At 37.2% G+C, this 19,849-nt stretch overlaps 1 protein-coding gene across 1 annotated transcript; it reads right to left on the bottom strand.

Annotated features, from left to right (window-relative positions):
- Positions 1-10,337: 10,337 nt before the first annotated feature.
- On the bottom strand, positions 10,338-18,534 carry LOC122219211 (vasoactive intestinal peptide). Its single transcript, XM_042937433.1, has 7 exons — positions 18,327-18,534; positions 17,044-17,158; positions 15,094-15,216; positions 14,155-14,259; positions 13,038-13,169; positions 12,073-12,160; positions 10,338-10,436 (listed from the first exon to the last, which is right to left on the bottom strand). The coding sequence occupies exons 2-6, from the start codon at positions 17,148-17,150 to the stop codon at positions 12,115-12,117; spliced, it is 513 nt and encodes a 170-aa protein (XP_042793367.1). The 5' UTR covers positions 17,151-17,158; positions 18,327-18,534; the 3' UTR covers positions 10,338-10,436; positions 12,073-12,114.
- Between the last annotated feature and the right edge of the window lie 1,315 nt (positions 18,535-19,849).

Genomic DNA, 19,849 nt, shown 5'->3' with positions numbered 1-19,849 from the left:
TTTCCTAGCTGTCTAGAGATCTTTGGTTTTTCACTCCTATTCAGCATTTGTAATAACACCTGCCACCATTAATTTAAGATCTACTTGAATAAATTATTAAAGATAGAAAGGGAGGAAACACAAGAGGAGAAGCTAGAAACTCTGACTGGGATCACTGTATGTGGATGATGTTAATTGAAGGCTGGCTTCTTTCGAGGTTGAGCAGGGAGGGAGCCCAATGTAACTCAGATGAGCTCAAATGAAAGAAAACTTAACTCGGGGGCATCAACTCCCACACGAGCCATCCTAGTTCTCCCCATGAAGGTTTTTTTTTTTTCTTCCATTTCTTTCAAGAATAACTCTCTAATTTTTATCCCTGGAGCTTCCAGAGACATCAGCATTCTCTACCAAGCATGGGAAGGCAACAATCCTGTATATAAACCTATTTATGTCCCTCTATTCAGCTCTTCCAGAATCTTGCCCTCAGTTGTAGTGTTGTCAAATTCCTGACAACTATTAATCTTTGGTATTCAGGAAAGATCAATCAGCACTGGCCGAGATTCTCAGGAATTTCTGAAATTATAGGTTGTTTTGTATTTTTCCTAACAATTATTTACATATTTCTGAAACAATGATGAATAATCATAATAAAGGTGGTGATTTTTCTGTGGTTAGATCATACCAAAAGTTTCAGAGATCTTCTATAACAAAAAATAACATAATAATGAATGCATAGTTTGTTATTATTTTATACTGGTACATTGTGACAAAATTATATATTTCAGTAACATGTAAAACATTTTTATTCCTGATATAAATATTTGGTAATGAGAATCACTCAGAGATGTGAACTCCATGTATTAGCATTTCCTGTTCTTGCTTTTGGCTTCACATCAGTGGTATCATGGGCTGAATTATGTCCTTCTAAAATTCACATATTGAAGTACTAACTCCCCAGTACCACAGAATGTGACCATATTTGGAGATAGGACCTTTAAGGAGGAAAATAAGTTAAAATGAGATCATTAGGGAGGGCCCTAATCTCATATGTCCTAATCCCATATGTGTCCTTATAAGAAGAGGAAATTTGGACACAGATGTGTGTGTATACAGAGGGAAGGCCACCTGAAGACATAGAGAGAAAATGGCCATCTACAAGCTAAGGAAAGAAGCCTCAAAAGGAACCACCCTGCTGAAACCTTGATCTTAGACAGTCTAGCCCTCAGAACTGTGAGACATTGAAGTTCTGTTGTTTAAACCAGCCAGTCTAGGGGCACCTAGGTGGCTCAGTCAGTTGAGCATCCAACTTCGGCTCAGGTCATGATCTCATAGCTCATGAGTTCGAGCCCCATGTCGGGCTCTGTGCTGACAGCTCAGAGCCTGGAGCCTGCTTTGGATTCTGTGTCTCCCTCTCTCTCTGCCCCTAACCCACTCGTATTCTGTCTCTGTCTCTCTCAAAAATAAATAAACATTAAAACCAGTCAGTCTATGCATTTTGTTATGGCAGCCCTAGCTAACTAACACAAGTGAATTCCTTCAAACAAGGAACATTTCTGTGTAGATTATTAAACTCTAATTCTCGCATTCCCAATTTTTCAACTAATTTTTCTTGAGATTCAGCATTTGCCGAAACATACAAGTTTTCCCAAAAATGCCAGGAAGAAATTTCAACATGAAAACAAAGGTTACTGTACTTGTCAAAACGCAAGGACATCTGAGCTCGTCTGTAGGGTAAATCATCAGCTGCAGACTGTCCACATCGGTTCAGTATTGAGGATCCCATAGTTTTTCCATGGATCCACTCTTAAATACACTGCCCATCTTCTCCCCAAAATATACAGCTATCTCTAGACCACTCATGGCTCCTTTTTACTTATCTTTGTTATATGAACTAATATTTCTTAACTCTTTCCATTAGGTGAATGGTATTTTGGGAGTAAGGAGAGACACATTCATGGGCTCAGTCTACCATTTTGGATCTGAAAAATTCTGGAAATACTATGTCATTTTTTTGGTAGATTTTGTACATGTCAACTGAAAGCAAAGGAAGAAATAAGTATTTTTTTCCAGGTCTATAAAGAATGATTTCTTAAAATAAATTTTTTTAATGTTTATTCATTTTTGAGAGACAGAGACAGAACACGAGCGGGAGAGGTTCAGAGAGAGATAGGGAGACACAGAATCCAAAGCAGGCTCCAGGTTCTGAGCTGTCAGCATGGAATCTGATGTGGGGCTCAAACTCACCAACCATGAGATCATGACCTGAGCCGAAGTCAGACGCTTACCCGACTGAGCCACCCAGGTGCCCCAAGAATGATTTCTAATATAATTTTAGGTGACATCAATCTTAACCTCATTATGAACTCAGGTGTACATGAATATGACTCTATTTTTTATAACTGAAATTAATTTGTATCAAGCAGTTATTATGTTTATTATTTTAAAATCGCAATTTGTTATCATCTGAGTCACTTCAAGATTACCTCAGCAAATTCAGGTTTTACACTGGCTTTTCCCTTGTGATGATACTATAAATCCAAAGAAAATTTTAATTTCAGTGGTTCTTATATCAACTTTCCCTAAAGCAATGGATGCCAGACTCAAGTTCTATTGTAATTGGAGGACGGTTGTATTCGTAACCTATTGCTGATGTAACAAGTTACCACAAGCCTCCTGGCTTATGATTTCATAGTTCTGGATCTCAAAAATCCAAAAATTGGCCTGATGGGGCTAATCTCAACATATTAGCAGGGCTGTATCTCTTCTAGAAGCTGTAGGCAAGAACTTTTTCCTTGCCTTTGCCAGCTTCCAGAAACCTCTTGCATTCTCTGATTCCTGATCTACTTCAAGTAGTGACATCTCTCCAATCTCTGCTTTATTATCATATCCCCTTCTCTGACTCTAACTGATTTCTACTTCATTCTTTTAGGGACCCTTGTGTTTACACTGGGATGCTTGAATAATCCAGGATAATCTTCCTACTTTAAAATCTTGAAATTAATCATATCGGCAAAGTCTCTTTTGCCATGTAAAGTAACATATTCGTAGGTTTCAGAGATTAAGAGATGGACATCTTCAGGGACAATTATTCTGCCTAGCACAATGAAGTGGCAAATTTAACCTGTGGTGTATAAAATACTAACAGCAGTTAATATTTCAAGAATTTATTCTACTACAGAGTAAACCAAAAATAACTTTCATATTGCAGGTGCCTTAAGATGTAATGCAATTGCAAAGGAATAATGTATTGCTAATTGTGCATTACATATTTAATTTGTAAATGTAAGCCAGGATAAAAATGAAAGTTTCTCTTTTTCCAAGTCAGTCACAAGCATCAAAGCCACAGAAAGGACCTCACTCAATGCCCAAAGCACTAAGATGAATGAATTAAAGCAAGTCCTCTTAATTTTTTTTTTAATGTTTACTTATTCTTGAGAGAGAGAGAGAACACAAGTGGGGAGGGGCAGAGAGAGAGGGAACACAGAATCTGAAGCAGACTCCAGGCTCCGAGCTGTCAGCACAGAGCCCAATGTGGGGCTCAAACTCACAAACCATGAGATCATGACATGATCCAAAGTCAGACACTTAACCTACTGAGGCACCCAGACAACCCAAAACAAGTCCTTTTGAATTCAAGTCATATGGAAATCAAGAGTCAACTTATTTAGACATTATCATTTTAGAGATTGTTGCTAAAAAAGCTATTTGTATTGTTTCAGGCCGAATAGGCTGATGTGTTAAATGGTAGGCATTTTTAATTATTTGAAACATCTCAAAACATAAACCCCTAAGAGATTTCTGGTCTACGGAACTCTCTAGTCTGCAATGACAAAGAATATGCAGGGAACAAAGAGAGAACAAGTTGGAGGGAGGGAACAAATGGGAAGTGAGAATATTACAAGGAGGAAATAGCACAGGCTACTGAGAAGGGGACCTGCAATCACAAAGTCTTTGTGACCCTTTGCAACTTCTGCCCAATTCTGGATCAGAGATGGAGTTCTGAAGAGACAGATGGGATGGAGGAGGGAAAGGAGGGGCAAGAGCAATGTTCATGGTCAAGGTCCATCTTAGACACCATGAAAGAGAATGTGATTAAGAACTCTATTCCCTTCTCTGCCACTAAATAATTATGCCACCTTGGGAAAATCACTTAGTCTTCGGGGACTTGGGGACTGCATGGAACTTTTCTACATGAGCTTCCAGGGTCCTGGCTTTTGCTATCTACTTTATATGTCTGCTTCCTCATCTGAAAAGTGGGTTGAAGAACAGTACATACCTCATGTATTTGATATGATTTAACGATATAAAGTGCCTAGGAAAGTACCTGCTCTGTAATAAGTTTTGGCTATTACTATAATTCCTTTCATTTCTCATTACCACTGAGGCAGTCTAAATCCTTACTGTCTCACCTTTGGATGACTTCAGCAGTGCACACACCATGCTCCCTATTTACAGGGTCTCCTCCACATGACTCCAACCAGCACGACTACCAACAGAGAAATTTGTTTTTAATAAAACTTCTTTTTTAACATTTATTTATTTTTGGAAGACAGAGCACAAGCAGGGGAGGGGCAGAAAGAAAGACACACACAGAATCTGAAGCAGGCTCCAGGCTCTGAGCTGTCAGCACAGAGCCCGACACGGGGCTCAAACCCATGAACTGTGAGATCATGACTTGAGCTGAAGTCAGACGCTCAACTGACTGAGCCACCCAGGCGCCCAAGCATAGCAATTCTTAAAGATCAATCAATGAACCCACTAAAATTCCAAGCACAAACAAGATTCAGGGACTGCTCTGAAAGCACAAAAATGAATATGTGCATATTTCTGGGGAAAGCCGCTTAGTTTTCATTAAAGTTTCACAATAATAAAAAAATAATCTCAGACTACTTAAATTGACCCATGTTTCTGAATCACCCCATTTATCACTGAGTTGTTCAGATTAGAAAAGAACTTTTCCTAGTTCGTTTACTTACCCACGCACCTACTACACTATTTCTTCCTTTTTTAACTTTTCTCACATCCCCAACATCTCCTGACTTATCTCTACTTTTAGCCATTTCCAGAGAAAACGGATGTAATCAAGATGCATTTCATCAGCTTCTACAGTAACAGCACCCCAACTGGTTGGTCTTAAGGGTTCACTTGCTTCAAATGTTTGCACTCACTGCTTGCTGACCTGAGTCCCTTGGTCGGTAGCAGAACTAACCTACTTTCCTTAAGACTTGCAGACCACAGACCTTGAGGAGTGAAGGACCAAACTTTCCCAGAAGATAAGACCTGACCCCATTTAAAAACAGCTGCCAATGCTGCCAGCAATTCTGTTCAGGGTCATGTCAACATACAAGTAACCGCCTGGACACCTGCTTCTCCTGCATGTAGCCCCCCTCCCTTTTCCTATACCTTCCCCTTTAAAACCTTTCAACTTTGCCTGGCCAGGGAAGATGGTCATTGGGACATTAGACCACCATCTGTCAGGGTGCTGACTTCCTGAATAAAGCAAACCTTCCTTTCTGCCCTCACTTGTCTCTCAAGTATTGATTTTTGAGTGGTGAGCAGCTGAACCTGAGTTTGGAACCGGTAACACTACCACCCATCCATCCATTCATCCACCTTTGACCCAAACACTCTGTCTGTTGAACAGTTCTGTGTCATGCAAATGTCAAGCCCACCGCTGGTATATCATTCATTTGCGCTTCTTCTTAAGGATATCACTCAAGCAAAAGCTTTACCTACAGCATCACCAGATTTCCCGTTCTTACATCTTTTCCTTCAGCATGCAAACACAGTTTTGATATTTCTCCCACATGAAAACAAATTACTTCATCTCTCTTTTCCCACCAGATCCCTTCCCTCTTCTTTGTTCTCTTATGCAGGAAAACACCTCAAAGAATCATCAGCATTCATAGTACAGGCGCTCCCTTCCTCATTCTCTTGGACCCATTCCAACCCAGCTTTTGTCCACATTGCTCCACCAATAATATTATTGTGATGGTTACTGATAACAGTCAATTCTGGTCATGGTTTCTCATCTGATTCAAAATAAAATCAGAATTTTGCTATGACCCGGGATGTCCTATGTGGCTTGGTTCCTCATAACTTCTCTGACTTCTCTCTTACATTATATCTTGGTCATTTTCACCATTTAAGCCAAATTAGCCTCTTCTCTGCCTAAAATGTTAGGTAAGTCCCACCTGAGGGCTTCTGCATCTCAAATTCCCTTTGTCTAGAATGTTCTTCCCATAGAGACTCATAGCTGATTTTGTTGTTTCTTTCAGGGCTCTTCCTCAAATTCACCTTCTTGTGAGGTCTCCTATAGAAACTTCATCTAAAATTTCAACCCTCTTTTCCAATACTTCCTATCCTCCTTCCCTGCATATTTTTTTTCCCCTTAGCACTTAGCACTTTCTACCACAATGTGTATTTTATTTAACTAGGTTGTTTATTATATGTTTTCCTCCATCGAATGTAAGTTCTATGTGGGCAGGAATTGGTGTCTGTTTTGTTCACTGTTATATCATCAGTAAATGAATGCTGTTTTATATAGCAGCACAAATAAAACTGTTAATGATGCCTTCTTCCTTGAAAGACTTTCTTTACTTGTTTTCCAGATTTTCTTTCCTATTTTTCTCCTCTTTTCCTAGCTTCTCCTTTCAGTTTTTATCCCCTTTGTTCCTCAACATCCCAACCCATTGATGTTGGAGTGCATCAGAGTTAGAGTTGAAAATTGTATGCTCCCCGCTCCTAAATTCATCTGTTGGAGTCCTAACCCCCAGTACTTCAGAGTGTGACCTTATTTGGAGACAGGGTTTTTACAGAGGTAACCAGGTTTAAATGAGGTCATTAACATGGGCTCTAATCCAATATGACCCATGTCCTTATAAAAAGGGGAACTTTGGAGATACAGACACACAGGGACAACACCACCTGAGGACAGAGATCTGGGCGATGCTTCTATAAACCAACGATTGCCAGCAAAACACCAGATGCCAGGGAGAGACATAGATCAGATTCTCCCTCACAGTGTTCAGAAGGAACCAACCACACTGACGCCTTGGATTCAGACTTTTGCCTCCAGAACTATGAGACAATAAATTTCTGTTGTTTATTCCCCAGTCAGTGGCACCTTGTTATGGCAGCCCAAGTAAATTGATACACCCAGGGGTTGTGTGTTGAGCTTCCTTTTTAGCTACATTTAGTCCCTTGGTGATCTCATGGCTTGTACCTTTAAATCTCATCTCTAGAGGTGCCTGGGTGCTTCGGTCCGTTGAGTGTCTGACTTGGGGTCAGGTCATAATCTCACAGTTTGGGAGTTTGAGCCCCATGTCAGGCTCTGTGCTGACAGTTCAGAACCTGGAGACCCGCTTTGAATTCTGTCTCCCTCTCTCTCTCTGCCCCTCCCCCACTTATGCTCTGTCTCTCTCTGTCTCTCAAAAATAAATAAAACGTTAAAAAAATTTTGATTCTCACCTCTACACTGAAGACTTCCAACTGTTGACCTGCAGCCCCAAATCTCCTCAGAACCTGTCACTTACTTAACTTGTCCAAAGCTAAACCCCTCCTCCCCTGGAACCGCCTCCCCCTCCCCAAGTCTTTTTCGACTTAGTTAATAGCCACATTCTTCTTCAAGTTGCTCAGGTGACTTACCTTAGAATTATTCTGGACTTTTCCATATCTTCAAACTATCCGCAAAAAATTTGACTCTACTTTTGAGACACATGCAGACTCCACTTCTCACCACCTGTACTGTGTGGACCTGGCCAGCACCATCATCATTCACTTGATTTATAGCTAGAGGCTCCTCGCTCCTCTCCCTGCTCCCACCTGCAGCACCCCCTCACCCTATTGCCAACACAGCAGCCAGAATCGTTATGTTGAAATGCAGTTCAGATACTGTCACACCACTGTCTGAAACTCTGCCACATCTCCCCAATTCACTGCTAAGTCCTTATGGTGGCCTGTGTTACCAAGGACTAGATAGCCTCCCTGACCTCATCTCCTGCTCTGCCTCATCCAGCTCACCTGCTCTGCCCACACTGGCTTCCTTGCTGTCCAAGTATGCCAGGATTTTCCCCTCACTTGCTCCTGCCCAAAACATTCATCCCTCAGATATCTAAATTGCACATCAGTGTCATTCAATAATTATTTTGTGAAGGAATAGGGACTACATTGCAAAGACTTACATTAATAAGGTAAAATTAAAACTCTGCAGATTCATATTCGAATTGCACTGCAATTACACCCCCATTTGATGTTGGTTTTTTAAAATTTGTTCTGAGAGAGAAGGAGAGAGACAGAGCATGAGCTGGGGAGGGGCAGAGAGAGAGGGAAACACAGAACCCGAAGCAGGCTCCAGGCTCTGAGCTGTCAGCACGGAGCCCAACGCGGGGTTCCAACTCATGAACCTCAAGATCATGACCTAGGCCTAAGTCAGACACTCAACCGACTGAGCCTCCCAGGAGTTCTTGATCTTTTTTTTTAATATCTATTTATTTTTAAGAGGGGGGAAGGGGCAGCGAGAGATGGGAACAGAGGATCTGAAGTGGGGTCTGTGGTGATAGCAGAGAGCCCAATGCTGGGCTTGAACTCATGAACCGTGAGATCATGACCTGATCCCAAGCTGGACACTCAACTGACTGAGCCACCCAGGTACCCCTATCCCCATTTGATCTTTATAAGCACCCCTACCCCCATTTGATCTTTATAAGCTTCTTATGTGCAAATAACATCTAGAAGTTTTCAGTTTTCATGGCAGTGCTTTGCATAGAACTTTGCATAGAAAATTCACTTAACAAATATTTGATGATTCATGAAATCAGGTATGAACAAAAGATATAGTTAGTCCAATTCACTTCAATTTGTGTAATTTCCTTTGCATTCACCAGTAGTTCTAGATTAGTTTCTCCTTATAGAGCCATTTGTTTTAATTGTAGTAAATGAACCTGAGCAAAATTTTGCCTTGTGATGATGGTTCCTCATTAATGGTTAGGGTCTATCAACTCTCACTTTCTTTATCATTTCTGTAAGTCTTTTTGATAAGAATTTAAGATCCACAGTTTGAGACTAAAAAAAAAAATCCCCACATAAGTCTATTCTTTCCTTGTTTTATATTACTAGAACCCCAGTTTTTAGTTGGGCACATGCCTATCCAGAAAAAAAATAAAACATTTTCTAACCTGTTTTCCAAATGACTCTGACCATAAAACTATGTTCTAGTCAATGGGATATTAGCACAAAATATCAGTTAAAAGAGAGCCTGCATGTGCTCTTTGCCCCTTCCCCTTTTTTTCTATGCTCTTTCTTCCATCCTACTACTTAATGCAGATATGATGGCTGGAACTCTAGCTGCAATTTTGGATCACGAGGAGAGATTTAGATTTCTGAGGGCTTCATGGAGCAGAACCATCTTACTAACCCTTGACATTTTACTTCTGGCCTTAAATGAGAAAGAAATTTCTCTCATATTTAAGTCACTGTTGTTTTAGAACTCACACAAAATCAAACATAGTCCTACCTCAAACATCACAAAACCTATCTAGCGCCTGGAACTTGAGAGCTAAAATGAGGTTACTGATGTATCATTTAACAAAATCAAAACAATAGAAAGTGTCTGCAATGATAATCAAAGTTCTTTATTTTCTCTATTAATTTCCTATATTTTGGAAAAATAGCTGTGTCTCCAAATGTACTTTCACTGAAGGAAGCTGATGACCAAAGCATTATTTGAGTAATTATGGGGAAAAAATTTATTACCGAAAAAACAAATGTTCCATTCAGTTTACATTTTACACATACTTAACACAAGCAGGAAGGAAAGGTCCAATGTCAGAAATAGAGACCATTCTCTTTCACTGAAACACCACTGCAGAAAAGAGCCTTCATCAATTAGAGATCTGAATTTGAGAGATTTTGAATCTCATTCAAAATAAACGTTGCCTAAAAATGCAAAAACGCATACCATTTTCTGAAAGTCTGTTTTGAAGAATGCCTTTTTATCTTTGTGGTTGGCTTTCTCTTAGACATTTTGCAGTTTATTTAACTCAGCATTCTAGCTGCTTAACATTCAAATTTAGACACACTGATTATGTGCTCCACGCTTCTGAATAGTTAAGTATGCTCTATAAATAAACACATCATTTGTGTTCTATTACTACACTCCCCCAAAGCTCCACATAATTGGAATTAACCTAGTATTTACTTATCACTAAATATATTTTTGTTAGAAAGGATACACAGCATATGAAATTACAGGATTTTCATGAATTAAAGACAAATTTTAGAACTCTCAAATAATATTTACAGTGTAAACATCACAGTTATTACATCAGGATGAAGCAAATCACAACATTCACGACACTATATATTTTATTTGGTTTTGATACTGAAGTTGTGTTCTTGAATTACTTATGTAGAACTCAAAATATAATCACTTCGCCTATCGTTTTCCTTCACGAGTTCTGAAAAAGAAAGAATTGGTGTTTTAAGCGTAAAAATATTTTTATTTACAGCTTCTTAGTTTCACTCACTCATCCACTCATTTGATAACATCTGTACCCCTGTGTCCCTTGAGAACAGCTTGTTATGACAGGAAATCATGGTCTGGGATATCAGGAAGGTATCTTCCAAAGGACTGATTGTCAGAAAGGGAATTAAAATGTGAAGAGGCACTTTAATTAGTCATTATAATTACCCATTTGTAATTTTCGCAAATGGTTGGCATGCAGGATTTCCCATTAAAAGGGTTTGTCCAAAGTTACCCATTCAGAAAAGTAAAGAAGGGAGGATGGAATCTCATATGTGATCTTACAAAAGACGGAAGGATTAATCCTCCTTTAGAGTTCAGTGCCCGTTGTATTTCTTGATTAAATGAAATAGCTTCTTCTTGTAAACTTTTTTTTTTTCAAGAAGCTCTATGTAATTTTTCTTCTTTGAGCAAAGGGACTTGTTTCTCTGATGTGATAAGGCACGGGCGTGTGCAAGACCCTCAGCATACGTCTCTCTTGTGGACAAAAAGTAACCAATGGGGCAGATGTCTTCAGAGACACTAGCCCCCCCTTGATCACTCTCACAAAAACCTGAGCCATGCTCCAGGAACTTCAGCAAGACCAAGGATTGCCCTCAGTCTGAGCGTGGGGCTAGTTGAGTCTCCTCGAGCCACTCAGTGGTTGTAGTCCAGCCTATCTTTAGGTTTCACAAATACAATGTTATAGTGAGACAGCAGCTCCCATTCATTTTACATGTTATCCTGGGGGTTCCATATTAACCCACAAAGCCAAACTATATTCACTCTGCAGCCCTTTAGGGAAAAAGTTTACCAACCTCTGATACACTGATGATATGAAATTCCTTTAAGCACTTGCCCAATATTTTTATGAGCGAATGTAAGCCTGAATGTAACTCAGGAAGGAATTACGTCTTGTATCCACATGTGCATAAAAGCAACTGGGATAACAAGCTTATCACTTAACAGCAAAGGGAAAAGCCTGCATATGTTTTCTCTTTTCAAAAACTATTTTACCATAAATACTATGAGATCAAAGCACCTACACTCACTCAATAGGTGCAAGAAGCTAAATTTAACCTTGCGGCATGAAGCTTGGTATGGTTCAAGAAATACAATTAGAACCAGAGTGCCTTGGTGTTTTCATAATAATGAACCATGCTGTCATTTGGTGGTATTTTTCTGCACCTAAATTAAATGCCGTGCTAACAATCGTGGGGCTAAACCTTAAATTAATAAAAGCAGTGTGGCTCAAGTCTCAAAAAGAAAGCCAGTTTTTCTCATTATGTGAGTCAGATTCCTCTGTTTGATATCTCAACAAGAAGGAGAGGAATAAGTCTGAGTAAACGAGGGGTACCATGCAGGTGGCAAACTGTTTGCCCATTGTGAGCTCTCTCCTTTTTTCTATCAGAGTACTGCATGAATCATTTTAAGTGTTTACTGGGCTGGGGTCCACTTCGGATAGAAGTGTCCTTTTCCATGAGGTCTCATTGTGAGAACTCTGAGATGTTTTTTACTAAGTGATTCTTCCCTATTCCAGTAATTAGATGTTTGCTATAAGAATAAAACAAGAATGGACAGAATATACCCACCACTGGGAAGCTGTCAACAGCTTTCTTCCAAGGGCTTTTCCATTATTTTTCTAGCTCTTCGGGAAAGTCAGGTGATTCTCCCTCACTGCTGCAGATAGAAAAAGAACATCGTATATGTTAAAGGCCTTAGATGAGCAAGCTTCCAAAGAAATGATGATGTGTGACTTACGCTGTTCTCTGTGCTCTGGAAAGTGCACTGAGGGCTAGCCAATTATCTTTGAGGTTCGTTATTACATATGAATTTTTCCTGAATCGTAAGGTATCTCAAATTATTTGTACAGAATTATAATAGTGGTGGGCAAAGGCATTCATCTTGTCTGATCTTGCCCAAGCAAGATTGCCCTTAATACTGACCATTGAAACAAAAATAATTAGAAAAAAAAAAAGAGAGCACCCCACTTCCTACTTATTATAATCCAATATTTGCACTCCATTAGAGAGACATAAGTCTTACAGAATCTTAGAATACAGCAGTACTCGTGGTTTGATTTGGTAAAATAAAGATACTGAGTATGTATATGAAGGGAGTCACATATGGTACCAAACTGCTAATTGCACTTTACATGTTTAAAAAGCTTAAACTTCTGATAAAGTTCCCAGATTTAGAGTAGATGTCTCTACAGTCATTACTTTTAACCCTGGACACACAGTAGAATCAAGTGGGGAGCTCCTAGAAACAAAAACAAACAAACAAACAAACAACAAAACAAACAAAAACAAAGCACCAATGCCTAGAGCCATGCCTCATACCTCTAGAGGCACTAATTACCTGACAATTGGTTTTGGGTAAGGCCCACACATCAGTATTTTAAAAATTCTCCAAGGTAGTCAAATGTCAGCCAAGGTTGAGAATTACTGTTTCACAGAGTATAGAGAGTGAGATAGAGAAATAAGTCTTCATATGTAGCTTCTATTTTTGAACTCATTTATAATTTCTCATTTTAGCAAGTTCTCTGTTTCTTTACCTCCTCTTCCCATTGAGAATGGAGTTCAAGTACTTCTTTACAGCCATTTGTTTTCGAAGGCGGGTATAGTTGTCGGTGAAGACTGCATCAGAGTGGCGCTTGATTGGCCCCTGGTCTTCTGTGATGCTATTGCTGAAGAATGCAGGGGAAAAGAAAGCAAGGGATTTTAACAAGAAATAATAAATGTGCCAAAGTTCCAAATTTCTTGGAATAATTTGGATAAAATTAGATAAAAAAGAATTCTAATGCCCAACTTCTTTTCTATCACAAAAAGACTAAGAGAAAAATACATCTAAGCCCAAGGATAGGATAGGGGAGCAAGGAATAATCCAACATATTTTGGCATTTACTGGGAGCCTTCATACACATTGTATATCGGCTGAGCAAATAATTAACATAAAAAGATGGAGGGATAGTTGATGTTGTGTTCTGCCATTGGGAGGAATATTTCTTTAAAAGTTAATTCTTTAGAAGCTTTGCCACCCTGAATAGTGCCATCTAAATATTCAACAATTGGCCATTTAAAGAAAGAAACTTCATATGCTTGGTTTGATCAGGAATTAAAAAAACAAATACTATAGTAAACATTAAAATTTGCTTCAGTGTATGTCTTATTTTTTTACTGTGTCTAGTTCAATTTGATTGCAGATTGATAAATGATTGCCACTTAAGAAAAATAAGTGTGTCTGTAGCCAATGAGTAGGATATCACTAAAAACCTATGTCCCTAATCCATGGGCATGGTATATTTTATATAAGAATATAATTTTGGGGGTGCCTGGGTGGCTCCGTCATTAAGCTTCCAACTCTTGATTTCGGCTCAGATCGTGATGTCATGGTTTGTGAGACTGAGCCTGCATTGAGCTCTGCACCGACAACACTGAGCCAGCTTGGGATTCTCTGTCTCCTCTCTCTGTCCCTCCCCCACTCAGGCTCACACACTCTCTCTCAAAACAAATAAATAAACATTAAACATAATATAGATTATTTTTCAACCAAATTGTACATCATCAGAGTTATCAATTTTGAGCGAAGTAAATAAATTGCTAACAGTGAAAAAATAACTTGCAGATTAAATAATTATAAGGTGTTTGATAAAGATAATAAATTCTCTTTACCCAACCCGTTTTCCAATAAGGGATTCAAGGTATTTTTTGGCAGAAAGTTGACCCAAGAGTCTACTAAAGTCACTGGTGAACACTCCATCAGCATGTCTGGCATTCCTAAAATAAAGAAGAACAGGCATTATTTTGTAAATGTTTTTCTAAGATATTATTTTGCCTCATTAAACAAGAAAGAAACTTCTCAGCTTCTTTGAAATCTTCTCATGCAAACTTCCAAAAGAAGGCTTCCTGACAACCTAATGAGGTATTTTCTTGTCACTTACATTAAGATATACTCCAAATTGTAGCTCACACTTTGAAAAATTAAAGAAATTAAATTTTTAGAAGTATATCTCAATATTAAGTAATGCTTCCTGGTAGAGTCTATAAAACTAATTCTTCTTCAACAAATATTGATGAGAAAAATAATATATTTAAGTTAGTTTCTGTGTATTTATGGTGCTTTGTTTCTTCTACCTTGAATAAAGATATATACAAGAGGAAACAATCTTGATTTTTAGCAAAAACTTTATTATACTTTTTGCTATTTCTTCTGTTAAAACATTTGGAAACAAAACAATCTCTTAAGATAAAGAGGCCCTTGGGGACTATCAATCATCTTTCCCATCCAAATCAGGAACTTTTATGTTTTGTCTTCAGTATAGAGCTACTCTGTCTATACTTGAATGCTCTTCTAGACAAAGGGTTCTGTGTAAGTGAATGATTTATTGGTCCTGGCTTTTTACAATTTCTCTATATGAAAATCATGTACAGTTGCTAGAACTGCAATAAATCAGGCTGCATGAAGCCACAGCACATGGAAACCTGTAGTGTGCTGTAGAAATAGCTTCATGGTGACACAAAATGTAAAGCATTTATATTTCAAATATATATATATATATTTTTTTCCAAAAACATATTTTCTAAAATAAAACTCAATAAACACAAACTCACCTGGACACGTCGTAATAGGGTGTGTCATTTTCAGCTAATGCATTTTGCAAGATGTCAGTGTCTACTTTTAAAGAAACCTGTTCAGGTTCATTTGCTCCTTCAAGTGGTATTCTGTCATCTAACCTATTAGGGAAAAATATGGTAGAAGTGTAATATATTCCTTTCACAGAATATCGTGCTTATGGTTTTATAATCATTGGGAATAAGATACTCAGTATTCTTGAGCAGTATTACCCATTCACAATATATGGATAGCATAGTTAGACTTACTGACTTCTATGGTTTAGAGTATAAATAGTGAAATTTTTGATTATCCCATAAAACAGATGCCATACAACTTTTACAAGCATAAGAGTTACTTAGTTCAATCGTGTTAGTGCATTAAGTAAAGTATACTTCATTAGGAATATCTTCACTTTGCAAAGTTATTCACAGGTGGAAAAATTTTGTACAAAATAGAAACTTCAAAAAATTTCAAATATTCAATATGAAAACTAGGAACAATTCATGTATTTATTGGTGTTTAGCATCATTTGTCAAACATTTTTCACTAGGTGAATATTAACTGCTTTTCCTTCTCTAGGTTTCTAAGATCTTTTTCAAAGATTCACCTTAGTGTGATAAATTTCTCTATATTAATCAAGTACAAAGAATCTCTCCATCTCTGAATAGTAACTCAAATTCAATACATTTTGTGAGGGCTTCTTATTTCTAGTATTATGTATTAATACAATTTTAGTGAGGAATGTACAATGCTTTACTGAATGACTAAGAATAATCATGCCTATACATGGACTGTGACTATATATTTTAATGCATGCACACTTTGAACACCTGCACACTATTAAAATTATAAATGTGTATTTTTTCATGGTTGGAGTAAACCTCCAAGGAGTATGTCAGCTCCTGGGGACTTATGTATCTTCTGGTGATGTAGTAGTTGGGGGAAGTAACAAGAAGTCTCCTTTGCATGAAACCTAGCAATCAATGCAAACTTCAGCATTCTTGTGATTGTGTGTTGTGATACATAACATAACAATTCAGATAGAATCATTCTATTTAGTTATCAGAGCAACATAAGATCTGGCTTTAAGCAGTTTTCACAAACACTAATAGCTAAGAGATAATTCACTCTATTGAGTATAATTCTACCTTGAAAAAAGAATAAGAAATGGGAAAATGAGCAAAGAAATGATGATTTTGCCTGTAGATATAGTGGTGCTTATAAAGTGGAAGGAAAAAATCAAACTAATGTAGTTTTTATTTAGTGTTTACTTCTTTAACATAAATTTATTTCAGATAAAGCTTTAAATAAGAGTTATGTTATAATTTATGAATTTGAAAAATGAAATATAACATAGAGAACAGTAAAACTAAGGATTTATGGTTGAAACAAGATACATTAAAATTCACTAACTGGTAGATTAGTTATTCCACAATTTATAATATTGATAAATTGAATCTGGCTAGATAGGTAGGTCTGTCCAGCATGATTGTTCACAGCAATATGTTTCACTAATTAGCTACTAACCTTAAGGTTATTTACTGATTGATCTTGAAAAGGAACTTCAATGAAGCAGGCAACTAAACATCTATTTTTTTCCATCAGAAACTGAACTGAGATGACAGAGGATAAAATCTTATTACTTATCTAAAACCAGTTTTGAATTGAAAGAAAGTCAAATCCTTCTTCCTCCTTGTTTGGAAAGGTGATCCACCCTAAGCTTAAAACTAGCCATTGACACTGTCTCTCATGCCCCGAGAGTGGATTCCAAGATGCAGAACAGTCATGTTGACCTGATGTTGAAAAAACTTGCTTAACACACCAACCAAAAGATTTAAACAAATGATACATAACCTAAAAAATTGAGTTGTCCAAAATAACATGTAGGAAATTCCCATACAGATGAAGAAGGAATGTTCAACTGCATGCATTGAAGGAATACTTACCTCAGAGAAGAGGGTGCTCCAAAAAGAGGCCACGCCAACATTTGTGAGAAGAGCATGCTGACCAGCATTAGCAGCACAAGGAGCTGGGACTTACTTCTGGTTTCCATCTTTGTACCTTGAAAGGGAGAGAATCACATCAGCTTTTCCAACCAAAGATATCTCAAAGTAATTCTGAGTGTCTAGCAGTAATTTATGAAGGCTCCTGCAGAGTTTGGAAAAAGTAATTTTTATCTGGTAAAAGGAGTTAAACTGCAATATAATAACTTTTTAAGTCAAAAAGATTTTGTTTTGGTGGCAGGTGTTTGAATAAAAATTGGAATCCTTTTCAACTGCTGCCTATCACTTACCAGGCACATAGTGGGGCTGAGTGTATGTGGAATGCCATACTTTTATAGTGCTGGAAGTATCCATACAGCAGAGTTGTAGCACCCATGTTTAGTATCTTTTCTAACTAAGGAAACAGTTTAAGTTTCTAATGTCTAATTAATATAACACTGGAGTATCATCTATTTAATAATGCCTGTGTCTATACATGTATGTATAGACATCTATATATACATCTATATATAATATCAGTGTAAATGTTATACATGAATTTCTTTTTCCTCTTGTAGATATTATTAAAAACTTATTTCCTTATGCCTGGGTTCGAACAACTTAAAAATTAATACCAAAAATTATTAAACCACATATTATCATTGAAATAATTTTTGCCATAAAAGGAAAAAGATACTAAAATTAAGGTTTGTGCTTTTATACAGCTAACCCACTTACATGTTTCATTTCTAAAGTTTCTAGATAGAAATTTAGGAATTTTGGCTTTGTTTGTCTTGTCTATAAAAATCGCAGAATTTAGACTTAAAGAGGAAAATAAATGCTTCCTTGATTCACATAACTAACATATGAAATAGAACAACACTAAAAAAAAAGAAGTTGAAAATCTAAAACAAATGTACCCACTGAACCCTTCAGTCAAAAATGTATATACAAGCAAAAAAATACTTTAATTCATTTTTAAAAAGACAGCATTGAGTAAAAGTATACAGTAATCCAGGCAAAATATCTTCCAACTAAAAGAATTTAAAAAATCCACTGATATATAAGAAGTTGAAGCGTTTCTATCTACACTTACCAGGTGACTTAAAAAACTTGTCTTTTGTTTTTTTAAAGGAGGAACACTATAAAATTCTTTTCAAGGGAAAGAAATATTCAATATACCCTGAGAAAAGTTTGAAAGCAGGAGGAGGGAAAAAAAGAAAAAGAAAGGTAAAGTTTTCACTCACCTTGCCAAGTAGTGTTCCTTGGGAGCTTTCTATAATCGAAGGAGATTCTTGGAGCTGTCTTAGGTGCTGAAGTCCTCCGAGGCCGAGAAAGTTTCCACCAGTTCTCTGCTCTCAGAGCTGAACCAGAACTTGGTACTGGTTGGCTATTATTGCAGGCAACTGCCTTTCACTCCACTCTGACCAGCATTTCAAAGCCCATCATTTTATAGGGCTTACACTTAGGGCTGAGCAATCACAAAGCTCTCTGAAAGACGTCACAGTAGTACTCCCACAGGATGAATAGGGCTTGTGTTCTTATTAAATTGTCATTACGTCTGATTTATATAAATTTATAGTGAGTAACTTCAAGATGTAAGATATAAAGAGGAAATTTACTTTTCTTTATGTGAACAACAAAAAAAGGTACCAAGCTTAATATGAAATGTTTTAATCTTTGATTAGTAGTAATGAAATAAGAAAAATGGTTAGTGTTATAGCCAGGGCCACTGGGGTTCCTTCAGAAAACAAGAGTTTCATGTGTAGAAACAAATGCAGAAAAAAAACAAATACTTATGTTAATTTTGTCTACAAATTCATAATTCCCCTTTATTATTAAATATCAGTTCTAAAGCCTTTAAAATTTTTTATGCTATTCACATAGATCCCGATTTAGTCTTTCTTGAGATCTATCCTAATTTTAAAAGCATCTAGAAATAATTTTCCATTTTTCTATTATTACATTTCCTTTGTGTTGAAACTAATCCCAAGATAAAAGTTTCTGAAAGACTCTAAAATAGTGCCATATGCACACTGTTGTCAAAAGTAGTCGTAGTACTGCTATTTTCCATTTGTACAAAATATCACAATTCCAATGCACTTTCACATACATGATCTCAAATAATCCAAAAAATAAGCTATCAGGCAGTATATATATATATCTCAATTTTCCTTCTTTCATAAAGGAAGACATTTTCATCATTTGTATAATAAGTCTTTGCACCATATAGAATTATTTTGTTTCTGCCCTTCATCCCTAAATACACAGCCACACCAGCTTTTTGAACATTTCCAACTTAGTCAACTGGCAGGTTTCAGAGAACTAGTTGGAAAGCATCTGTGGAGTACTTTGATAAATTCTTCATTTCTGTTTGCGGGGCTTTAATTCAAATTAGACTATCATACATTCAATCAGAGTTTCAGGTAAAAATACAGCCACATGAACAACTTCATGGACAACAAAGTAAAATACATCTTTCGCATAATTTTCTTTTAAATTTCCAGTGTGTGTATTCTTTTACATTTTTGTTCCTAAGTTCCTCAAGGGAGAAAGACTCTGAAGCCCCCTTTCTTTCTTCTGCTTTAAAAATTTAGTATCTACAGCTTAATTCAAAGCCAGACTGATCCAATAGAGAATATCCTGCTATGCTTAATCATATTTTCTAATCCAGTTACAAGAAAAATTAAATGAATTACATTTCAAAATGTCTGGAAATTTGTTTCCCAGTTGACAGCTCTGACTTAAGCCAGAGTTCCTGGGGCTTAAT

The sequence above is a fragment of the Panthera leo genome, chromosome B2 (genome assembly GCF_018350215.1).
Source record: "Panthera leo isolate Ple1 chromosome B2, P.leo_Ple1_pat1.1, whole genome shotgun sequence".
NCBI lineage: Eukaryota > Metazoa > Chordata > Mammalia > Carnivora > Felidae > Panthera > Panthera leo.
The sequence above is the reverse complement of the archived record's forward strand: the minus strand, read 5'-3'. Positions and strand labels throughout refer to the sequence as shown.

Excerpts from the sequence above, each read along its gene's own strand:
- LOC122219211 (XM_042937433.1), bottom strand. The coding sequence starts at position 17,150 with ATGGAAACCAGAAGTAAGTCCCAGCTCCTTGTGCTGCTAATGCTGGTC. Across the intron at positions 14,260-15,093 it reads CCCTATTACGACGTGTCCAG|GAATGCCAGACATGCTGATG; the intron begins GTGAGTTTGTGT and ends TCTTTATTTTAG. Across the intron at positions 13,170-14,154 it reads CTTATTGGAAAACGGGTTGG|CAATAGCATCACAGAAGACC; the intron begins GTAAAGAGAATT and ends TGCATTCTTCAG.